The sequence below is a fragment of the Saimiri boliviensis genome, chromosome 12 (genome assembly GCF_048565385.1).
Source record: "Saimiri boliviensis isolate mSaiBol1 chromosome 12, mSaiBol1.pri, whole genome shotgun sequence".
In the NCBI taxonomy this organism is placed as follows: domain Eukaryota; kingdom Metazoa; phylum Chordata; class Mammalia; order Primates; family Cebidae; genus Saimiri; species Saimiri boliviensis.
In genome coordinates, this window is record NC_133460.1 from 34,847,665 (window position 1) to 34,867,453 (window position 19,789).

Genomic DNA, 19,789 nt, shown 5'->3' on the forward strand with positions numbered 1-19,789 from the left:
TTTTGCCCTCATTGGTCAGGGGCCCCCCTCCCCTCCTCTCTGTTGGGTGGGGTGCTAATAACTTTATTGGAGGCTTCTGATTGGCTGGATCTCTGTTCTGAATGCCCCCCACCTCCCCTTCTCCCCTCCTGGGCTGGGAGAGTGGGTTGAAGTGGAGCCCTTCTCTTTGGGGAAAAGATTCCTTTCACGTGGAGCTGAGCTGCTCTGGAGCCTGAGGCTGGTGGCCCCAGGGCTGGCCGAGGGGTGATGCCAGCCCCCATGGGGCTCCTCTGTGTGGTCTTGCTCTGGCTGCCGGTGGCAGTGACTGCGGAGAGTAAGTAAAACTGATGCGTGTTCCTGGTTCTGTCTAGAGAAGTGAGGGGCAGCCCAGATGCGTCTGGGGTGGTGCTTTTGTAGATGGATGCCTGCTGACCTGCCTTTCCACTGCCACTTTTTGCTTTGCTTTTCATGGGGCACAAGAGCCAGAGATGACAGGTGAATCCTCCTCTCTCACTCATTTCCTCCACCAGCATCCTCTGGAAACTCAGACAAGGAAGGGGGATTGGGACACTGTGGAGACCAGATCTGAAGCCCGGAGTGAGAAAACGCTGCCTTCCAGGCTCACTGAGCTTGAGCCCGGGGGGTGTCGAGGCTGCAGTGAGCCAAGATCGGGCCACTGCACTCCAGCCTGGGTGACAGAGTGAGATCTTGTCTCAACAAAAAGCAACTTATCTTAATTTTCCTACTACCCACACTTAAAATTGTAAAAAAAAAAAAAAAAAAAAGGGGGGGAAATTAATAACACATTTTATGTAACTTAATATATCCTATATATAATTAGAAAATATCAGTAGAAAGTATTAATGATATGTATTATTTCCTATTCAACATTCCATGTGTATTTCATACTTACGGCATATTTCAATTTGAACGCTAAGTTTTCATTGCAAATACTTGATCTCTTTAGCTGTCTTAAAATACAGAGTTGAGAAAGTATGTTTAGTTACTGTGCTAAGTTGTTTCAAACATACTTGAAAGTTTTCTTTTTTAAAAGCTATTTTTTATAGAGACGGGATTCACCATGTTGACCCAGCTGGTCTCAAACGCTTAGGCTTAAGCAATCCTCCCAAAGTGCTGGGATTACTGGTATGAACCACTGCACATGGCTGAAAGTCTATTAATAATTGAATTGAGTATTGGTTTTTCATTTAAATAAAATGAAACGAAAAGTTTCTCTGTAACAGTAACATTTCAGATGCTAAATAGCCACATGCTGGACAGCACAGGCCAGATTGTGGGGTCTTTTATTAGTTGTAAATAATTGTTTTGATAGTTGGGCTTTTATTTCAGCATATAACACTCACTGGCATACCATAGGTACTCGGTAAATTGTGTTGGCTTCATGAAAGGATGCACATGGATCAGAACTGACAGCTGAGAAAGCTGAAATGGGACTTGATTGCATTTGCTGGCTTGAGATGACATTGATTTCAGTCCATTTCAGGTCTCTTTCAAGAAGTTAGTCGGATCTGACTGACGAATTTATTGCCAGTGTGTAATGTTGTCTCGTCCTTGGTTAATCTATTATGAAATAGATTTATGAAATATTTTATATGTGTTTTTCAAGTGCTCAGGAAATGGAAGGGGTGGGGTACAGTGTTAATTCAAGCACAAGGCTCTCGAAGCTCAGCTCACTTCTGCAGGTCATGGTGGATGGAGGCTGGCGGACCAGGCTGCTTTGCAGCCTAGCGGAGCAGGAAAGCAGACTCGGGGATTGTCTGTTGAGCAAACAAGCGGAATGCCGGGCTTGTGCACAACCGATAATGTCATGATTATGCACACATGGGTTTAACTTGCTGCCCAGTGTTTGAGTGATCAAAGAGTTGAAGGAAAGTTGGAAGGGAAATTGATTGGGTTGAATGTCTTTGACATGCGATTTTATCTGTTGATATTCTACTTGAATGCAAAGCGGGATTTGATAGATGTGTCAGAATATTTGGGGGGGGGGGGAAACCCTGCCAAATACCCTACCACGTTCTGTTGTTTCAGCAGGTCTAAACAAAATAGTCTATAATGCACTGCAGTTCCCACCCCTCCCCATTTTGGGGAAATGATTTGTTTTTCTTTGTCTTTTTTTTCTTTTTTTCTTTTTCAGACACGGTCTCACTCTGCTGCCCAGGTTGGAGTACAGTGGTGTGATCTCGGCTCACTGCAACCTCAGCCTCTCGGCTCAAGCAATTCTCTCACCTCAGTCTCCTGAGTAGCTGGGACCAAGATGTATGCCACCATGCCTGGCTAACTTTTTTTTTTTTTTTTTTTGAGAGAGGGGGTTTTGCCATGCTGGCCAGGCTGGTCTCGAACTCCTGAGCACCAGCCATCTGCCCACCTTGGCCTCCCAAAGTGCTGGGATTACAGGCATGAGCCACCGTGCCCAGAAACAATTTGTTTTTGGAGGGATTAAACAGGTCAGCTTATGTAGCAATGACCAGTCGAGGTGCACTGGGGTAGCTTTGAGGATGGAAGGGGGTATTACTGAAACGCCATCCCATGGAAATGGCTACAGATGGATGCCTGGTTAAGGCACAGGAGGGTGTGGATGGTGGCTGGGAAAGATCCTGCAAGTGGCTGGCAGGAAGGGGAAACAAGGCTTAAAAGTAGGTGGCAGGCCAGGCACGGTGGCTCAAGCCTGTAATCCCAGCACTTTGGGAGGCTGAGGTGGGCAGATCATGAGGTCAAGAGATGGATACCATCCTGGCCAACATGGTGAAACCCTGTCTCTACTAAAAATAAAAAAAATGAGCTGGGTGTGTTGGCGTGCGCCTGTAGTCCCAGCTACCTGGGAGGTTGAGGCAGGAGAATTGCTTGAACCCAGGAGGCAGAGGTTGCAGTAAGCTGAGATCACGACACTGTACTCCAGCGTGGCGCCTGGCAACAGTGAGACTCTGTCTCAAAAAAAAAAAAAAAAAAAAAAAAGTAGGTGGCAGTGGAAGGGCTGCGTGGCTGGTGGGAGGAAGAGAAGAAGGGAGGGAGGGAGGGGCGCTGACCTTCCCAGGGAGAGAGCGCTCTGGAAATCCCTGGCAGTTTCCTCAGCAGCCTGAACTTGGGGCCATGGGGCCACCTCACCACGTCTGCTCATGCCCTGGTTGTCCTCTACCCCTTTGATGGCGGGAGAAGGGAGACACCCAGCAGAGAGCGGCAGTAGCTCCTGCCATTTCCTGCAGCAGCCTCTTCGTCTTGCCTTTGCTAGTTCTCTGTTCATTGATGCCTTTGCTCACTTCCTCTGATTCATTCAGGGTGAGGGTACGGCTGGGGACTCTGGAGCCAGAGTGCCTGGGTTCACATCCCAAGGCTCTACCGTTAACCAGTTGTGTGCACCTGGGCAAGTCACTTCAGGACTAGGTGGTTTATCTGTGAAATGGGAGTAAGAAGAGCTCTGACTTGGCTGGCCTGTCAGGGAGGTCAAACACGACGAATGAATGAAGTGGCGAAAGTGTTGATGGTATTCATTTATCCAATCTTTCCAGTCTACTGGATTCCAGGAGCTGGCGGTTACAATGCTAAATAGGACAGCCAAAATAATTAAATCACATAGCAACTTTGAAAGGGTTCCATTGAGAACAGGGTGCTATGTAGAGATGGAGGTAGGAAACCTACTCTGGACAGGGTGGTCAGGGTGGGCCAAGGAGGGACATTAATGCCGAGACCTAAGGGATGCTGGGACATGGAGGGCGGGAGGAACGGAGCTGAGGCAGGTGGGAATGGCATGTGCAAAGGCCTTGAGCTGGAGAGGAGCCGCCAGCATGTCTGGAGGGTAAGAAAGAGGGGCAGGCAGAGGCTTGCTTGCCAGGTTAGGGTTTTACTCTAAGTCTGGGTGTTGAGGGGGGTGTGGTGGGGAGGAGCCCCAGGAGCTGTGATGCAGGGAGTGATGTGATGTGATCTGACCTGTGTTTTTAAAGACTGACTCTGGCTGCTGGGAGGAGGATGAGTCATGCACACAGGGAAAATAGCAGGCTCCTTCAGTCATCTGGCCAGAAGGAGGTGTGGCCTTGCCTAGAGTGAGCCACAGAGGCGGAGGCAAGTGGGTAGCAGAGGGGAGGGATGCGTAGGAGGAGGAATGGGAGGGGCTCTGAGGGGAGGGGATGGGGGACGGGGGACAGGATGGATAGATGGATGGATGGATAGAGGGGAGATGCAGAGCTGGATGGATGGATGGATGGAGTGGTGGGTGGGTGGGTGGGTGGATGGATGGATAGGAAGGGGGAGTGGATGGGTGGGTGGATGGAAGATGGGTTGGGGGTAGGTGGGTGGATGGATGAGTACGAGGAGTGGGTGGGTTAATAGATGGATGGATAGGAGGGGGAGTGGGTGAATGAGTGGGTGGGTGGGTGGATGGATAGCAGGGAGGTGTGGGTTGGTGGATGAATGAGAGGGGGAGTGGGTGGATGGATGGATGGATGGATGGATGGGGGAGTGGTGGGTAGATGGGTGGATGGATAGGGGGTTGGGGGCAGATGGATAGGAGGAGGTTGGGGAGGTGGATAGGAGGGGATGTGGGGGGTGGATGGATGGATAGAGCAGGGATCAGGTAGGGGGATGGATGGGAGTGTGGATGGGTGGATGGACTGATGGATGGGAAGAATGGACACCGGCATTGGGTGACGGAATTGGCAGAGCTTACCAACATTGGACTCAGGTGGTGATGAGGGTGTGGCAGCATGAATGATTGCCACCTTGAGCTATCAGGGGTGATGCTGCCAGTACCCAAGATGGGGAAGAGCAAATTGGACAGGCAGGGAAATTGCTTCCAGTCTTTGTGGCCCTCCCTCCCCTGGGGACATTTTGCAAAGTCTAGGGAGAGCTGGCGTTATCATTTCTCATCCCATTAGCCCCCCTGCACCCTTAAATGTCTTATTCCTTGAGTAGGTCAGTGGCCCGTAGGGTGGGGTTCTCCTATTCGTCTTTCTGGCCTCATCCTGGTTCCATCTGATTTGCAATTTCAGAGATTCCAGATTCGCAGGTGGGGCAGGCGGCCGCCTGCATGACTGCATGCACAGGTGAGTGATGCTCTCGGGATGGCTGAGCACACCCCTAGACCTGCAGCCTGAGCCTAGTACAGGGCCCGAGGGTGAAGCCGTCAGATGGGATCAGAGACAGCCGCAGAGGGCCCTGGCTATGTTCCCAAAGATACCAGTTGGGAGGACCAAGTCCAGTTCTGGAAAATCCACCCAAAGACTTAAACGACAGGCAAGTTTAGAGTAAGAGGCCTTAAGCCATCCCAGCCCCCAAGGCCCGGACTTTTTCCTCATACCTGTGGGCCGCAGGTGGAATAAATGTCTTAGGCCAGGTGATGCCATTTGCATTTTGGAGTGGAGCCGATGAAAAAAGCCTTGGGAAGAAATTTTTTGGAAAGAGAGAAGCATCTTGGGAATATGAGGTGTGGTTCTGTCTCAAGGAAATTGACATGAGAATGTCAATTCAATCACAAGCCCTAGGGAGGGGTGAGGTGTCATAATTAGGTTTCACACTTGATCCCCTGGCCACAATAGGAGGTTAGAGATTTGGCTCGAGAATTATAGACCTCTGTGTTCCCTAAATGAGCTCTTCCCCAGAGCAGTTACTCTCCTCACCCCGAGATCCCCCCAAGGTTGGCCAGCTTTACAGCTTTGTCTTCTGTGAAGATCAGGATAACAGCCCCCTAATGCCGCTTGATGTGCTTCAAGGTGGTAGGTGAGGAGTCAGACTGTCAAGGGTGGAATCCCAGCTTTGTGACCTTGTGTAAGTCAGTTAACCTCTCTGAGCCTCAGCTGCTTCTGTAAGATAGAGAAAATAGTATTCATCTCAAAGTTGGTTATGAGGCTTAAATGAGTTACTGTAGATGAATGCTTCTCAGCTGGGGTAATTGTGGCCCTCCCTCCCCTGGGGACATTTTGCAAAGTCTGGAGACATTTTTGGTTGTCACAACTGGGCTGTGTTACTGGCATCTTGTGGGTAGAGGTCAGGGATGCTGCTAAATTTCCTGACAACACACAAGACAGCCCTCACAAACAGAATTCCCTGGCCCCAAACGTTAATAGTGCCCAGGCCGAGAAACCTTGATATGAGAAGAAGGCTTAGCCCATGATAACAGTGGCTAGCACTTACTGTTACTATCTTTAGTTTCTTTTTCACCCTTATGAGAGTATGCAGCTATTCAACCTTTCCCCAAGCTGGGGACAGGAAGCTCAGAGCCCAGATGGAGGGAGAGAGAGGTTCAAGCAAGGATGCTTGGAAGTGGAGTTGGGGTCCCAGATGGCTGCAGATTGCCAAGGTGACATTACTCTCTCTCTTTGCCCTCCAGGGTCAGCTGGGCCCCTTCTCCATGTGGGCACCAGGTATATCTATCGCTTTTCCACCAATACCAGCACCAGCCTGCAGGAGGTTCCGGTGGAGGGGAGTGGCCTTGGCCTCCAGGGCTTGGCTGTCCTTGATGTGCTTGGCCCATGCCAGATGGCTTTACGGGTGAGCATCTTTGGGCAACTGGGAGGTCACGTTGACACTGGGCGGGGGGACCCAGAGGAAACCACAGCCCCTCACCTCCAATTTCCAGTTTGCTTGAGAAGCAGAGAAACTTTCTGAGAAATCTTACATTTGGCAAGTGAGGGCCCTGGAGAGGAATGTGGGAATGTGGTGCCATTTTGGTTGTAAGAGGTGCCATTGAGGGCCCCTGGGGGAATAGCAGAGATTAAGGCAGGAATATTTTTAGGGCAGGTTGGGGGAATTCCTTGGAGTGAGAAGAGCCATAGAATGGGGACGTATTGTGACCTAGGGGTGGACTGAGAGCCACATCTGAAGGTCTAAGGGTGAGCAAAGTCAAACCAAGTCAAGGCCTTTGGACAATGGAATAGACCAGGTAGAAGTCTATTCCCAGGAAGGCCTGCCCTGGTCTGTTTTCTGCTAGACACTGGCCTGGCAGTACCTGGGTCCACAGGCTCAGGTTAAAGGCAAACACTGAGGTGCAGTGGTGGTAGGTCCTGGGTTAAGGCAGAATTGTGCACTAGGCCCACTTGGTGGTTGCAGGTTTCTTTTCATTAAGATTTTCTGGAAGCTCCTCAATGTTTTTGCAAGTGGAAGTGCTTGCCCATTTGCCTCGTCCCATTTCTCATAACCCTCCTATTTTTTCCTGGATAAATCCTCTTACCCGCCGTTAAGTGGCCTTTTAGTTTCCGCTGGAGTCTCATCTTGTATTGTGATGCGTTTTTGTACTGGCTGGAGGGCTTGCTAACAAGAGTTTCTCAAAACTCTTTTGTTGCATTTTCATGTAGACCATAGAATGGGGTCTTTCATGGAGTGGTCCTGAGCTGCCTCTGATTTCTTAAAGTGTCCAAAATGTCAAAACTGCTGCTTTATTAGTCTTTGCCATCCTTTTACATCCTTCAAAACGCTTGCAGTTGTTTTTATCTGCAGGGCCAGTTCTCACAAAGCAAATTGCGCTCTGTTGCAGTTTTATTCATTTGTTTGCTTTAAGCATTTAAGAAAAGTTGCCAATGTCAAATGTTGGTAAGGGTATAAAGAACTGGTCTGTTTCCAATATTCTAGATGAAAATGGAAAGTTTCTGGCCCCTTTGGAGGTGAATTAATTAAACATATTTTTAGAGTAAAAAGTGTAAAAATCACAAATCTTCAAAACAAGAAATTTACATAAACCAAATATCTACGTAGTGATCATCAGAGCAGGAAACAAAATAGAACCCCCAGAGCCGCCTTCATACTTCTGCTTGGTCATTTCTCCCAAAGGTACAGCTGCTTTTTTTTTTTTTTTTTTTTTTTTTGAGATGGAGTCTTACTCTATTGCCCAGGCTAGAGTGCAATGGCACAATCTCAGCTCAGTGCAACTTCTGCCTCCCCAGTTAAAGCGATTCTCCTGCATCAGCCTCCTGAGTAGCTGGAATTTGCACACCACCATGTCCAGCTAATTTTTCTACCTTTGGTAGAGATGGGGTTTTATCATGTTGGCCAGGCTGGTCTTGAACTCCTGACCTCAAGTGATCTGCCTGCCTTAGCCTCCCAAAGTGCGGGGATTACAAGCATGAGCCACTGCACTTAGCCTGCCCTTTTTATTTCTATCACCACAGATGAGTTTTGCCTGTCTTTGAACTTCTCTCTGATGGAATTGTACAGGATGCTTTCCTCTGTGTCTGGCATATTTGTATTTGTATTCTTTTTTGACTGTGATTATAATATAGAATACAACATTGCAACATCTTAAGTGTATAATTCAGTGCCATTAAGTATTTTCACAGTGTTGTACAACCGTCACCACCCTCCATCCCTAGAACTTTTTCATCGTCCTAAATAGCTCTGTACCCATTCCCACCCTGCAGACCCTGGTCACCTCTATTCTGCTTTCTGTCTCTATGAACTTGACTGTTTTTTAGGTACCTCATAGAAGTAGAATCACATAACATGTGACTGTTTGTGTCTGGCTTATTTTACTTAGCATAACATTTTCCAGGTTCATCTACATTGTGGCACGTAGCAGACCTTCATTCCGTTTTTTTAAAAAAAATTTTTATTTAAAAAAAAAAAAAACAAAACAAAGATACAGGGTTCTACCATGTTGGCAAGGCTTGTCTCGAATCCTGACCTCAAGTGATCTGCCTGCCTCAGCCTCCCAAAGTGCTGGGATTACAGGTATGAGCCACTGTGTCCAGCCAAAATCTATTAATTTTTTTTTTTTTTTTTTTTTTTTTTTTTTTTTTTTTTGGTGTGGCGGGGACAGAGTCTTGCTCTGTCTCCCAGGCTGGTGTGCAGTAGCTCAATCGTGGCTCACTGTACCCACCACCCACCTGGCTCAAGAAATTATCCTGCCTCAGCCTCCCAAGTGTGCGACCCGCAGAGACCCTTCCCAAAGCAAATGAGAGCGAGGAGTTGTTAAGCCGAGTCCAGGTTTATTGGGGTTTGCGGGCAACTCGAGCGGGAGAGGGAAGAGCTGCACCCAGCAGCTGCCGGAGAGGGTTTTTATAGAGGCGGCGGCCTGTTTAGGCAAGGTGTTGTGAAGTGATTGGTGGCGGTTGGGCATGGGCGAAGGGGGAGTATTGTGGAGTGCAGGGATTGGCTTAGCTTTGGCGGGCTAAGGTGGGGAGTACAGGTGAGGTGTTATGGAGTGATTGGTAGAGGTTAAACAAAGAAGGAAGAGCCATGTGGCAAGAGGGGATGGGCTCCGGAGGCGGTCCGCTGGATGTGGGTCCCGGGCATGGGGAATGGGCCCTTTCTACCTAACACCAAGTAATTGGGATTACAGGTGCCTGCAACCATGCCCAGCTAATTTTTGTGTTTTTAGTAGAGATGGGGTTTTGCCATGTTGATCAGGCTGGTCTCAAACTCCTGACCTCAAGTGACCCACCCGCCTCAGCCTCCCAAAGTGCTGGGATTACAGGCATGAGCCACTGTGACTGGCTGTATTAAATTTAAACAGTGAAATCGGTTCTTTTAGGGAGGATATTTTGCATTTTTAGGAAGTCTACCTTTTGCAACCAACATATACACACACACACCCCGCCCCCATCCTTTGGTGATGCTGGGATATCCAAGTCTTTGCTATGGGCTAAGCCTTTGTTTGCTCTACGATGGAACATAATCCTGTTGATGCTGTAGAGTCCTATGAATCCCTCAACCAAACTGCCCAGTGTCTTTTTGGGTAGAATGAGAACTTTCCAGATGTTTAGCAGGGAGCTGTAGGTACTTAGCTATCTCAGTGATCTACCCCTGGAGACATTCAGCCTTCACCACCTGGGCTTCGTACCTGGTCCAGGGAGGGATCTCTCTGCCTTGCCCCCAACATGGGTTTACATATCCTGCTGGGCCCTTGACCTGCTTTGTAGGTGGGGTGCTGGCGAGGTCATGGGGTGTGCTGGGAGAGGTCACCAACTCACCATGCTTTCTGCTTCAGCTCCGAGACTTCGAGGTGACATCCATCCTGGGGTCCAAGGTGGAGCTTCTGAAGGAGTCGGAGAGCCTGAGGTAAGACACTTGGCTTTGGGCCCGGGACCTGCTCATGATGGGACTGGAGGTGTGAGCCCTCTACCGTCTTTCAACAGCTGTCGAGCTCTGGGTGCACTGAATTAGGACAAACAGTTAGGGTGACCCCTCTGTAGCAAAGAGATGCCATCGTGGACTGAAGTTGAAAGAAGTCTCTGTATTTATTTAACTTTGTCAAGCACCAAAGGAGACCGCTGTCGGGGGGCAGGTGCCTTCATGTAGCAGCCTTAGGTGACTCCACACGGTGTCTTACCTGGTAGGAGGAACACGTCCTGTAGTTCTGGCTGTCCCCCCAAGCGTGTTCAGATTTCATGCTTGTCAGTCACCGCCTGGGCGTCATTGTTGAGGGTGCTCTGGAAGACTCCAGCTCATGGGACTGCTGGGCCTGTGGCGTCTGCCTCTTCCCTCCCCCGCTCTGCCGAGACCCCCATCCTCTCCCACCCCAAGCTAAGCTCCCCTTTTGTGACCCAGCCAAGCCTGGGATTCTCCCTGTGGCTTGTTTCCCAGGCCTCCCTGACAGTGGCCTCGGTGGCCTCAAAGCTCTGAGGGGCCGACAGTCTGAAGACAGCTCCTTCTCTGCAGACTCGTCTTCCATTTTTATTGCGAATTCATTTGTTAAGAAATAAAGCCTTTGTCTAAGGATACCAGGATGGGGGATGCTACTGAGGGACAGACAGATCCCCACTGAAAGGCAAGGGGAGGGTCTCCTCCAAGGGGACTATTGTCCCCAGCTCCTCATCAGAAATGCTAAGTCAGCGGGGCCAGGGGTTGTCACTTCCTGGAGGCGAGACTGACACTCGCTATTCTGGGAGTGGTGGGTGCCATTAGCATTTCTCTCTATCAAGGCCTGAGACCCAGGGGACTGCCTTAAGACCCTCAGGCTCTAGTTGGAGCTGGAGCGTGACTGCCGCCCCCCGACGCCCCTCCCCCAGAAGTAGAGGTGGTGACACATCTGTTCCCCGGGGCTCTGTCTTGCCAGCCTGTAGGGTTTGGAAACTCGGCAGCTTCCCGTCATCTTGGAGCATCTTTTTCTTGCCCTTCCAAGCTCCACGCAGGGAAGAGGATTTCACCACCCCTCACCCCCACCCCCACCTTCCCATCCTTCCCTCTGCAGATACCAGGCAAAGGGCGGGCGGGAAGAGCATCGGGCTGAATTCTGGTCCTAGCTCCTCCCCTGGCTTGCTGTGTGACATCCCTCAAGAAGGCCCCTGTCTCGGGACTTCGTTTCCTTGTCTCAGCAATGACAGAGTCTCAAGTCCCTTCCAGTTCAGGGTTTCTGCAGCCTGTGATGCGGGAGCCTGGCTGGGTTCCCATCCCAGCTGGGGCCCTGAGCTAGACACTGTGTTGCTCTGAGCGTGCTTCCTCATCTGGAATGTGGGTGGAGGGATGCTGCTGACCTCCCTGGTGGGATCTGTAGTGGGGGGAACCGATCTCTTTACCTACCTGTGTTCTGTAGTTGTGCCTAGAAATGAATCGACATTAGAAGTGGTTAGATAGATTTTTTACATGCACAGGGACATTCCAGAATGAAAGAGTGAAGGCCCCCCAGAATGGTCAATTTGGGAGCTTATGTACAATTTTCACAGGGGAAGGGAAGGAGGGAGGGAGACAAGTTAGAGGGGAATAGATGGTTGCTAGAAAAGAGGAATGGACCTTTAAGAGAAGAGGTAGGAGAGGCCAGGCGTGGGGGCTCACGCCTGTAATCCTAGCGCTTTGGGAGGCTGAGGAGGGCAGATCATGAGGTCAAGAGATCAAGACCATCCTGGCCAACATGTGAAACATCGTCTCTACTAAAAATAAAAAAAATTAGCTGGGCATGGTGGCGCATGCCTGTAATCCCAGCTACTCAGGAGGCTGAGGCAGGAGAATTGCTTGAACCTGGGAGGTGGAGGTTGCAGTGAGCCGAGATCATACCATTGCACTCCAGCCTGGAGACAGGAGACTCCATCTCAAAAATAAAATTATATTAAAATAAGAGACAGGAGATGTGCTAGTGTGGGATGAAGTTTGTCTGGGTGTGGTGTTACCTTGCAGAATCCTCTCTGAGGATGAAAGCTGCTCTCCCAGGTCATGAGACTCCCTGGAGAGGATTAATGACAATTAGGTTCCTTTTGGGGGATCTGTCTTAAGGCAGTAGAGGGGGGAGTTCAGAAAGCGTCTCCCCACATTTGCTGTTTCTCAGCAAATACAGTCTTCAGTTCAAAATAGACAAGAGGCTGGGTGTGGCAGCTTACGCCTGTAATCCCAGCGCTTTGGGGAGACTAAGGCTAGAAGACTGCTTGAGCCCAGGAGTTTGGCATCAGCCTGGGCAACATAGCAGAAACCTATCTTTACAAAAAGTTTAAAAATTAGCAGGGGATGGTGGCCACATGGCAGAAGGATCATGTAAAGCCACAAGGTTGAGGCTACAGTGAGCTATGATCACGCCACCGTACTCCAGCCTGGGCAGCAGAGTGAGACTCTGCAAAAAAGTCAGTATACCCAGGTGGCATAATTTGGGGTAGTACATCCAGAGCGCCTTCAACTCCTTCTTGGGGTTAAGTGAGATGCTTTGGAATGATTGCCTAATCTTGGGGGCTCGGCCTTTGATTCTTTGACCCTTGTCTCACACACCTGTCCTTTTGTCCCAGGGGTGACAAGGCTGGGGTGGCTTAGAGCCAACTTGGCTGCCCCAGAGCCCGGCTGCAGAAGAAAGGGGGGGAATGTGGGGTTCCCCATGTGGGGTTCCCCAGCGCTCCACATGGGGGCTGGCCTGCAGGAGGGCAGGCATGCTGTGGCCTCTGGCAGTCAGCAGGTGACCTGGGGCACCGTAGGGTCCTGCTTGACCCCTGTCTGCCCTCTTGCAGCACTGCCCTGGGCCGTAACCCGCTCCGCTTCATCCTGCACTCTGGGCGTGTGGTCCGCCTGTGTCCCCGGCCCGCTGAGCCACGCTGGGTGCTGAACGTGAAGCGTGCCGTGCTGAGCCTCCTGCAGGGCCACGCGGGGGCCTGCAGCTCCAAGACTCTGGATGAAGTGAGGCCAGGAGATGGGAAAGGGCGGGGAGCGGGGGTGGGGTGGACAGAAGGCCGACCTGTCCCCCACCACGTCCGCCCAGGTGGACATCCTGGGCCGGTGTCCTACCACATACCAGTGCCATGGGGACTGGCTGCACAAGACCAAGGACCTGGCTCGATGCTCCCTGCGCAGGGGACGCTCCTCGCTGCATTCTCAGGCCCTGCCTGGAGTGGCCGTAAGTGCTGGGCGGGGCGGGGCCCCTGACAGCTGCTGTCCTAGACCGCCCTCTTCCTCTCTTCTCTCCCTTTTCGGGGTTCCCTCCTCAGCTCCCCCTTTTCTCCTCCTCTCCTCCAATTCCTTCTCTTCTTGGTCCTTTCTTGACCTCCTCTCCTCCCTTCCTCTTCCCTCCCCTCTTCGCCTTCCTTCTGGAAATGCCACTGTATGCGTGTATACATGTATGCATCTGTTTCCTTAGAGACAGAGTCCCACCCTGTCACCCTGGCTGGAGTGCAGTGGTGTGATCGTGGCCTAGTGCAGCCTTCAACTCCTCGCCTCAAGCGATCCTCCGGTCGCAGCCTCTCTGGTAGCTGGAGCTACAGGCTCAAGGCACCACTCCTGGCTAATTTTTTTGATTTCAATTTTTGGTAGAGAGGGTGTCTTGCTATGCTGCCCAGGCTGATCTCGAACTCCTGAGCTCAAGCGATCCTGCTGCCTTGGCTTCCTCAAGTGCTGGAGCTGTGGGAGTGACCCGCCCCTCTGTCCTTGTCCTAACGCCTCCCTCCCCACCTCTGTCTCCAGCTCCCTGAAGAAGCAAGTGCTTTGTAAATAGCAAACATCTATCTGCAGGCTGAGAGACGATCCCTGTTCATGTTGAGTCCTTATGAAAAGTCTCAGCATCTGAGAGGTGGAGGTGGGCCTCCGCTGATGGGAATGTTTTCCAGCTAAGGCTCCGTCATTCCTCTCTTGCTGGTCACTTGCTGGACCTTCTTGCTTCCCCTCATCCTTGTCACCTTTGTCTGGGCTGCCGTTGGTGCGAGTCAGGGCTGGGTGACAGTGGGATGCAGCCCTGCGCGTCTCCTCCCCAGCCTCACTGTGAGAGGGGTGAGGGCCTGCAGTTCTGATGCGGCCCTCGGCCCTCCTCCCTTGGTCCCAGGGCTGGGTCCTGTGGCTGGCTAGAATCTGGCCTGAGCTGTCTCTTCTCTTGGTCTGCAGCCTGGCCTGGCCTCCCGTCTGACCTGCGTCCAGAGCTTCCGGGCTGGCGTGCTGCAGGAGGCCTCTTGCACAGAGCTGGACACCGCGGGGCCGCTGTCTGTGAAGGCAAGCGCTGTGCAGATTCGGACCCTCTCCTCACTCAGCCTGCTGCACGAGATGGCCCGAGATCCAGCGGGCACAGGTGATCTCGGGCTTCCCTGGTGGCCACCCCTGGCCGTGGTATGAGGGTGGTCTGGCCACAGGGGTCCAAGGAGGTCCAGGCTCCGTCCCTCTGTCCCGGCCTGGATGTCTCTGAGCCATTTCTGAAAAGGATCGTCACCAGGAGAGTCAGCCACTTCTAGAAGGTTCTCCAGGCTCTTTCTGCAGGCTCAGATCAGATGGCTCTGACTTGGTAGAGTCCTTTTTCCCATGGAGTCTTCAGTTTCTCAACCCTAAATTCAGTGACCTCTGAGTTTGCTCATTTCAGGGGCAAACTGACTCAGGTGTTCTGATCATCCGGCAAGTTGCTGCTAACGCATAGCATTCCCTGAGACTCGGTGCCCTCCTACAATTTTGCTTGGAAAGAAACAAGCGAGGCCTGTATCTGGGGGGAGGATTTCTTTTCCGTGTTTGGCAACTGTCTTCCTTAATAATGAAATAAGAATGGTTATTCTTACTGCTGGGATTTTTGGAAGGATTATGGGCCAGTGGCCATGCTGAGCACTTTGTGTATTTCATTCTCATCAAAACCCCATTAGAAGGTATTGTCACTAGTTAAATTTAAAGAAAAATTCTGTCCAGGTGCAGAGGCTCACGCCTATAATTCCAGCACTTCGGGAACCTGAGTTGGGTGGATAACTTAAGATCAGGAGTTCGAGACTAGCCTGGCTAACATGGCAAAACCTTGTCTACTAAAAATGCAAAAATTAGCCAAGAATGGTTGTGGGCACGTGTATTTCCATTTATTTGGGAGGTTGACGCAGGAGAATCACTTGAATCCAGGAAGCAGAGGTTGCAGTGAGCCAAGATCATACCACTGAACTCCAGCCTGGACGATAGAGTAAACGCCATCTCAAAAAATAAATTAAAAAAAATTTAATTTTCTTTTGGAGGCACAATTTTGTTCTGTTGCCCAGGGAGGAGGGCAGTGGTCTGATTATGGCTCACTGCAGCCTCAACCTCCCCAGGCTCAGGTGATCCTCCCACTTCAACCCCCAAGTAACTGGGACTATACCATGCCTGACTAATTGTTTTTTGTTGTTGTTGTTGTTTGTTTGTTTTTTGGAGAGGTGGGGTTTCACTGTGTTGTCCAGGCTGGTCACGAACTCCTGGGCTCAAACAATCCTCCCGCCTCGGCCTCCTGAAGTGCTGGGATTACAGGCGTGAGCCACCGTGCCAGGCCCTGTTTTTGTTGTTACTGTTACTATTATTTAGAGATGAAGTCTGGCTCTGTCACCCGGGCTCGAGTGCAGTGGCTTGAGCTCAGCTCACTGTAACCACCTCCTCCTGGGTGCAAGTGATGCTCCTGTCTCAGCCTCCTGAGTAGCTGGGATTACAGGCATGTGCCAGCACACCCAGCTAATTTTGTATTTTTAGTAGTCACAGTGTTTCACCACCAGGCTGGTCTCTAACTCCTGACCTCAGGTGACCTGCCTGCCTCAGCCTCCCAAAGTGCCGGGATTATAGGCGTGAGCCACTGTGCCCAGCCTTGAACTTTTTTCTTTTTCCATGTTTACAGAAAACATCAACTCAATTTTTTTAAGTGACAGTCTTGCACTGTCACCCAGGCTGGAATGCAGTGGTGCCTTGACCTTCTGGGCTTAAAGGATTCTTCCGGCCTGAGCCTCCCGGTACACCTGTGCGCCACCATGCCTGGCTAATTAAATTTTTTATAGAAACGGGTCTCACTGTGTTGCCCAGGCTGGTCTCAGAGTCCTGGCTTCAAGTGATCTTCCAGCTGTGGCCTCCCAAACTGCTGGGATCACAGGTGTGAGCCACTGTGCTCCCCCTTAATCAGCTTTAGAACATTGTCATCACCCTAAAAAGAAACCTTGTGTCATTAACCATCGTCTCCCTAGACCCTGGCAACCTACTTGCTGCCTCTAAGAATTTTCCTATTGTGGAATTTCATATAAATGGGTCATAAAGTGTGCCCTTTTGTGCGTGACTTCTTCACTCGGCACAATGTTTAAGGTTCATGCATGTCATGGCATGAATTGAAATTTCTTTTTCCTTGCTGAATAATACCCCATTGTATGGATGAGTTTTTTCCATATTTCCATTGTCATTTCCAGGAAGCTTCTGGAGTCAACTGGATTCAGGTTCTGACTCTTGTGTGACTTGGGCTGATAGCATCTCTCTGTGCCTTAGTTTCCTTAGCTGTAAATATATGGGTAGGTCACCACTTACCCCATAGATAATGGAGAAAGTTATAGAAAATGGTCAGCTGGCCACTGTGGCTCCAGCCTGTAATGCCAGTTCCTTAGGAGGCCAAGGTGAGCAGATTGCTTGAGCCTAGGAGTTCAAGTCTGACAACATGGTGAAACTCTATCACTATGAAAACTATAAAAAAAAGAGCCGGGCATGGTGGTGTGTGTCTGTAATCCCAGCTGCTTGAGGATCTGAAGTGGGAGGATCACCCGAGTCCCGGAGGTCAAGGCTGCAGTGAGCCGTGATTGTGTCCCTGTTCCAGCCTGGGTGACAGAGTGAGACCCCTTCATTGCCTTTAAGCACCTGGCACATGGCCTTTGTGGGCACTAGTTCACATCCTCCTGGCCCCATTCTTTAAGGCCTGATCCCAAAGACACACTTGGAAATGAGCCTTTATTCCTCCGTGAAATTCTGTGCTGGGCTCAGGTGGCCCTGGTGTGGCCCTGTCCTTCTCCCTGGGTAATTGTTCCAGGGAGAGTCCTCTGGTTCCCAGCTGTTGTGGGAGAATTCTCTCCAGGTCTGCAGATCCTTGGCAGGTCATCAGGAGTGGTGGTGGTGGTGCGGTGGTGGTGGTGGTGGTGGTGGTGGTGGTTGAGATGGAGTTGCCCAGGCTGGAGTGCAGTGCCTCGATCAACCTCCGCCTCCCAGGTTCAAGTGATTATCCTGCCTCAGCCTCTCGAGTAGCTGGGATGACAGGTGTGTGCCACCACACCCGGCTAATGTTGTATTTTTATTAGAGACAGAGTTTCTCCATGTTGGCCATGCTGGTCTCGAACTTCTGACCTCAGGTGATCTGCCCACCCCAGCCTCCCAAAGTGCTGGGATTACAGGCATGAGCCACCACTCCCGGCCCAGGAGTTTTCATTCATGCTTGTCTGAGCACCTGTTATGTGCTAAGCACTGCCAGGGCTCTGGGGACAGGGCTGTGATCATGGTCAACTCCATCCCCGTCACCCTGAGGCTGCCACCCGCCTGGGAGTGGGAAACTGCAGATGGGGAAAAACCCAGTCAAGGTGGCTGGAGACAGTGATCATGTCAGGAATGAAATTAAACAGCCGCATGAAAGCCAGTGACTTAGACAGGGCGGGCCAAGAGGGCCTGTCCGAGGACGTAATGATTTTGATGAAGGATAAGACAAGCTCAGCTTCGGGAAGATGCGGGAAAGGTCATTCAGGGAGGAAACGGGAAGTGCGAAGGCCCTGGGGCAGGAATGACCTCTCTGTGTCCCAGGCTCCCTGGGGGCTAGGGGAGGTTTGGGAATAGATGGGTGGATGTGTACACCTGTGGGAAGCTGGATACACTGCGAGGGTGAGTGCTCAGGCCTGCCGGCAGCCAGGTGGTATTGGACAGCATCTAGAGGGCACACACCTCTGCCAAGGAGCATGGAAGCTGAGGGAGGCGTAGATTGCGGATTCGAGGGTAGGTCTTTGTCTGGGGTGTGGGGGTCCATGCAGGGCTCAGGAAAGTTGAACACCACAGCCGTGTGCAGAACAGAGGGCAGTTTCTGCTATAACCCATCTTTCTTAGGAAGCAGCCACAGGACTGAAGGCATGAGAAAGATTTTTTTGACAAGGTGACATGTGACATGATACAAAAGGACACACGAGTACCTACCCTCTCCAGGGGCTGCCACCATTCCTGGCTTCTAGTATACGTTCCCAGACAAATCCTGTGTACCGACAGATAGATTGGCGACTGTCTTTTTGCGTTGTCTAGCTTTTACATTTTGTTTTGTTAGGTTTTTTCTTTTTTGAGACAGTCTCACTTCTGTTGCCCAGGCTGGAGTGCAGTGGTATGATCTAAGCTCACTGCAACCTCCACCTCCCAGGTTCATGTAGCTGGGATTACAGGCACGTGCCACCATACCTGGCTAATTTTTTCTGTTTTTAGTAGAGATGGGTTTTACCATGCTGGCCAGGCTGGTCTTGAACTCTTGATGTCAGGTGATGCACCCACCTTGGCCTCTCAAAGTGCTGGGATTACAGGTGTGAGACTCTGTGCCTGGCAGAGAGTAGTCTGTTTTATTTTTTTGAAATGGAATTTCACTCTTGTTGCCCAGGCTGGAGTGCAATGCGATTCTCCTGCCTCAGCCTCCTGTGTATTTGGATGACAGGCATGCGCCATCATGCCTAGCTAATTTTTTGTATTTTTAGCATAGAAAGAGTTTCTCCATGTTGGTCAGGCTGGTCTTGAACTCCCGATCTCAGGTGACCTGCCCACTTTGGCCTCCCGAAGTGCTGGGGTCACAGGCTTCAGCCACCGTGCCTGGCCTGTTGTTATTCTTGCCCCATACACTGTTCTGCACCTTGCTTTGGTCCCTCGATGGCTTGGAGGTTTTTTGAAGGCAGGGCGTGTCCTGCTGACCTATTTCTGTTAAAGGGTACTCAGTGTTCCCTGGTGTGAGTGGGCTGTGGTTTATGTGCCCATCCCCCGCTGGTGGGGACACGGGTTGCTTCTCATTTGAGGCTGTTTGCAGTGACGCTGCCATGATTTCCCTCCTAGACACCCTCTTACCCAGGCGTCCCCAAACTTTTTACACAGGGGGCCGGTTCACTGTCCCTCAGGCCGTTGGAGGGCCGCCACATACTGTGCTCCTCTCACTGACCACCAATGAAAGAGGTGCCCCTTCCTGAAGTGCGGGGGTGGGGGGCAGGATAAATGGCCTCAGGGGGCCGCACGCGGCCCGCGGGCCGTAGTTTGGGGACGCCTGCTCTTACCTGTCACCTGAAACATGCTGAAGGAAGCACTGGCCGGGGTGGGGGCAACTCCCAGAGGACTTCCTAGCTCACTCTGGGGTTTCCCCATGTGGTCATCCCATCCACCTCTTCCCATCCCAGATCCAGATGATGGCGGCGATGAAGACATGACCCCAAGCGGCCTGCTATATGAGTGGGAGGAGACTCCATCCCAGGCCCTGGTGGCTGCTGTAGACAATTCAGTGAGGAGGCTATGCCTGGCTCAGACAACCAGCTTGGAGGTAAGTGGCTTCTGCAGCCCCAGGCCAGAGTCTTTCCTGGCCCTGAGTTCCTAGGACACCTTTTTCTTGGCCACATCCTGGCCCATCCTCTCAGATATTTAGTATCCGGGCTGTCAGGTATGGGTGTAGGCTGTGCACTGCACAACTTTGCCTGGTTGCAGAAGCAAGGAAATCAGAACGGTGTGTGCCAAGCCAGTGTCC

At 51.2% G+C, this 19,789-nt stretch overlaps 1 protein-coding gene across 1 annotated transcript in view; it reads left to right on the forward strand.

Moving 5' to 3' along the window:
- The first annotated feature begins 246 nt into the window (after window positions 1-246).
- Window positions 247-19,789, forward strand: part of LOC101027862 (uncharacterized) — a 173,512-nt gene continuing 153,969 nt past the window's right edge. Inside the window, exons 1-8 of the mRNA XM_074381574.1 lie at window positions 247-313; window positions 4,980-5,033; window positions 6,317-6,477; window positions 9,908-9,978; window positions 12,843-13,008; window positions 13,091-13,225; window positions 14,203-14,383; window positions 19,449-19,588. Coding sequence (XP_074237675.1) covers window positions 247-313; window positions 4,980-5,033; window positions 6,317-6,477; window positions 9,908-9,978; window positions 12,843-13,008; window positions 13,091-13,225; window positions 14,203-14,383; window positions 19,449-19,588 — 975 coding nt within the window. The remainder of the gene's footprint in view (window positions 314-4,979; window positions 5,034-6,316; window positions 6,478-9,907; window positions 9,979-12,842; window positions 13,009-13,090; window positions 13,226-14,202; window positions 14,384-19,448; window positions 19,589-19,789) is intronic.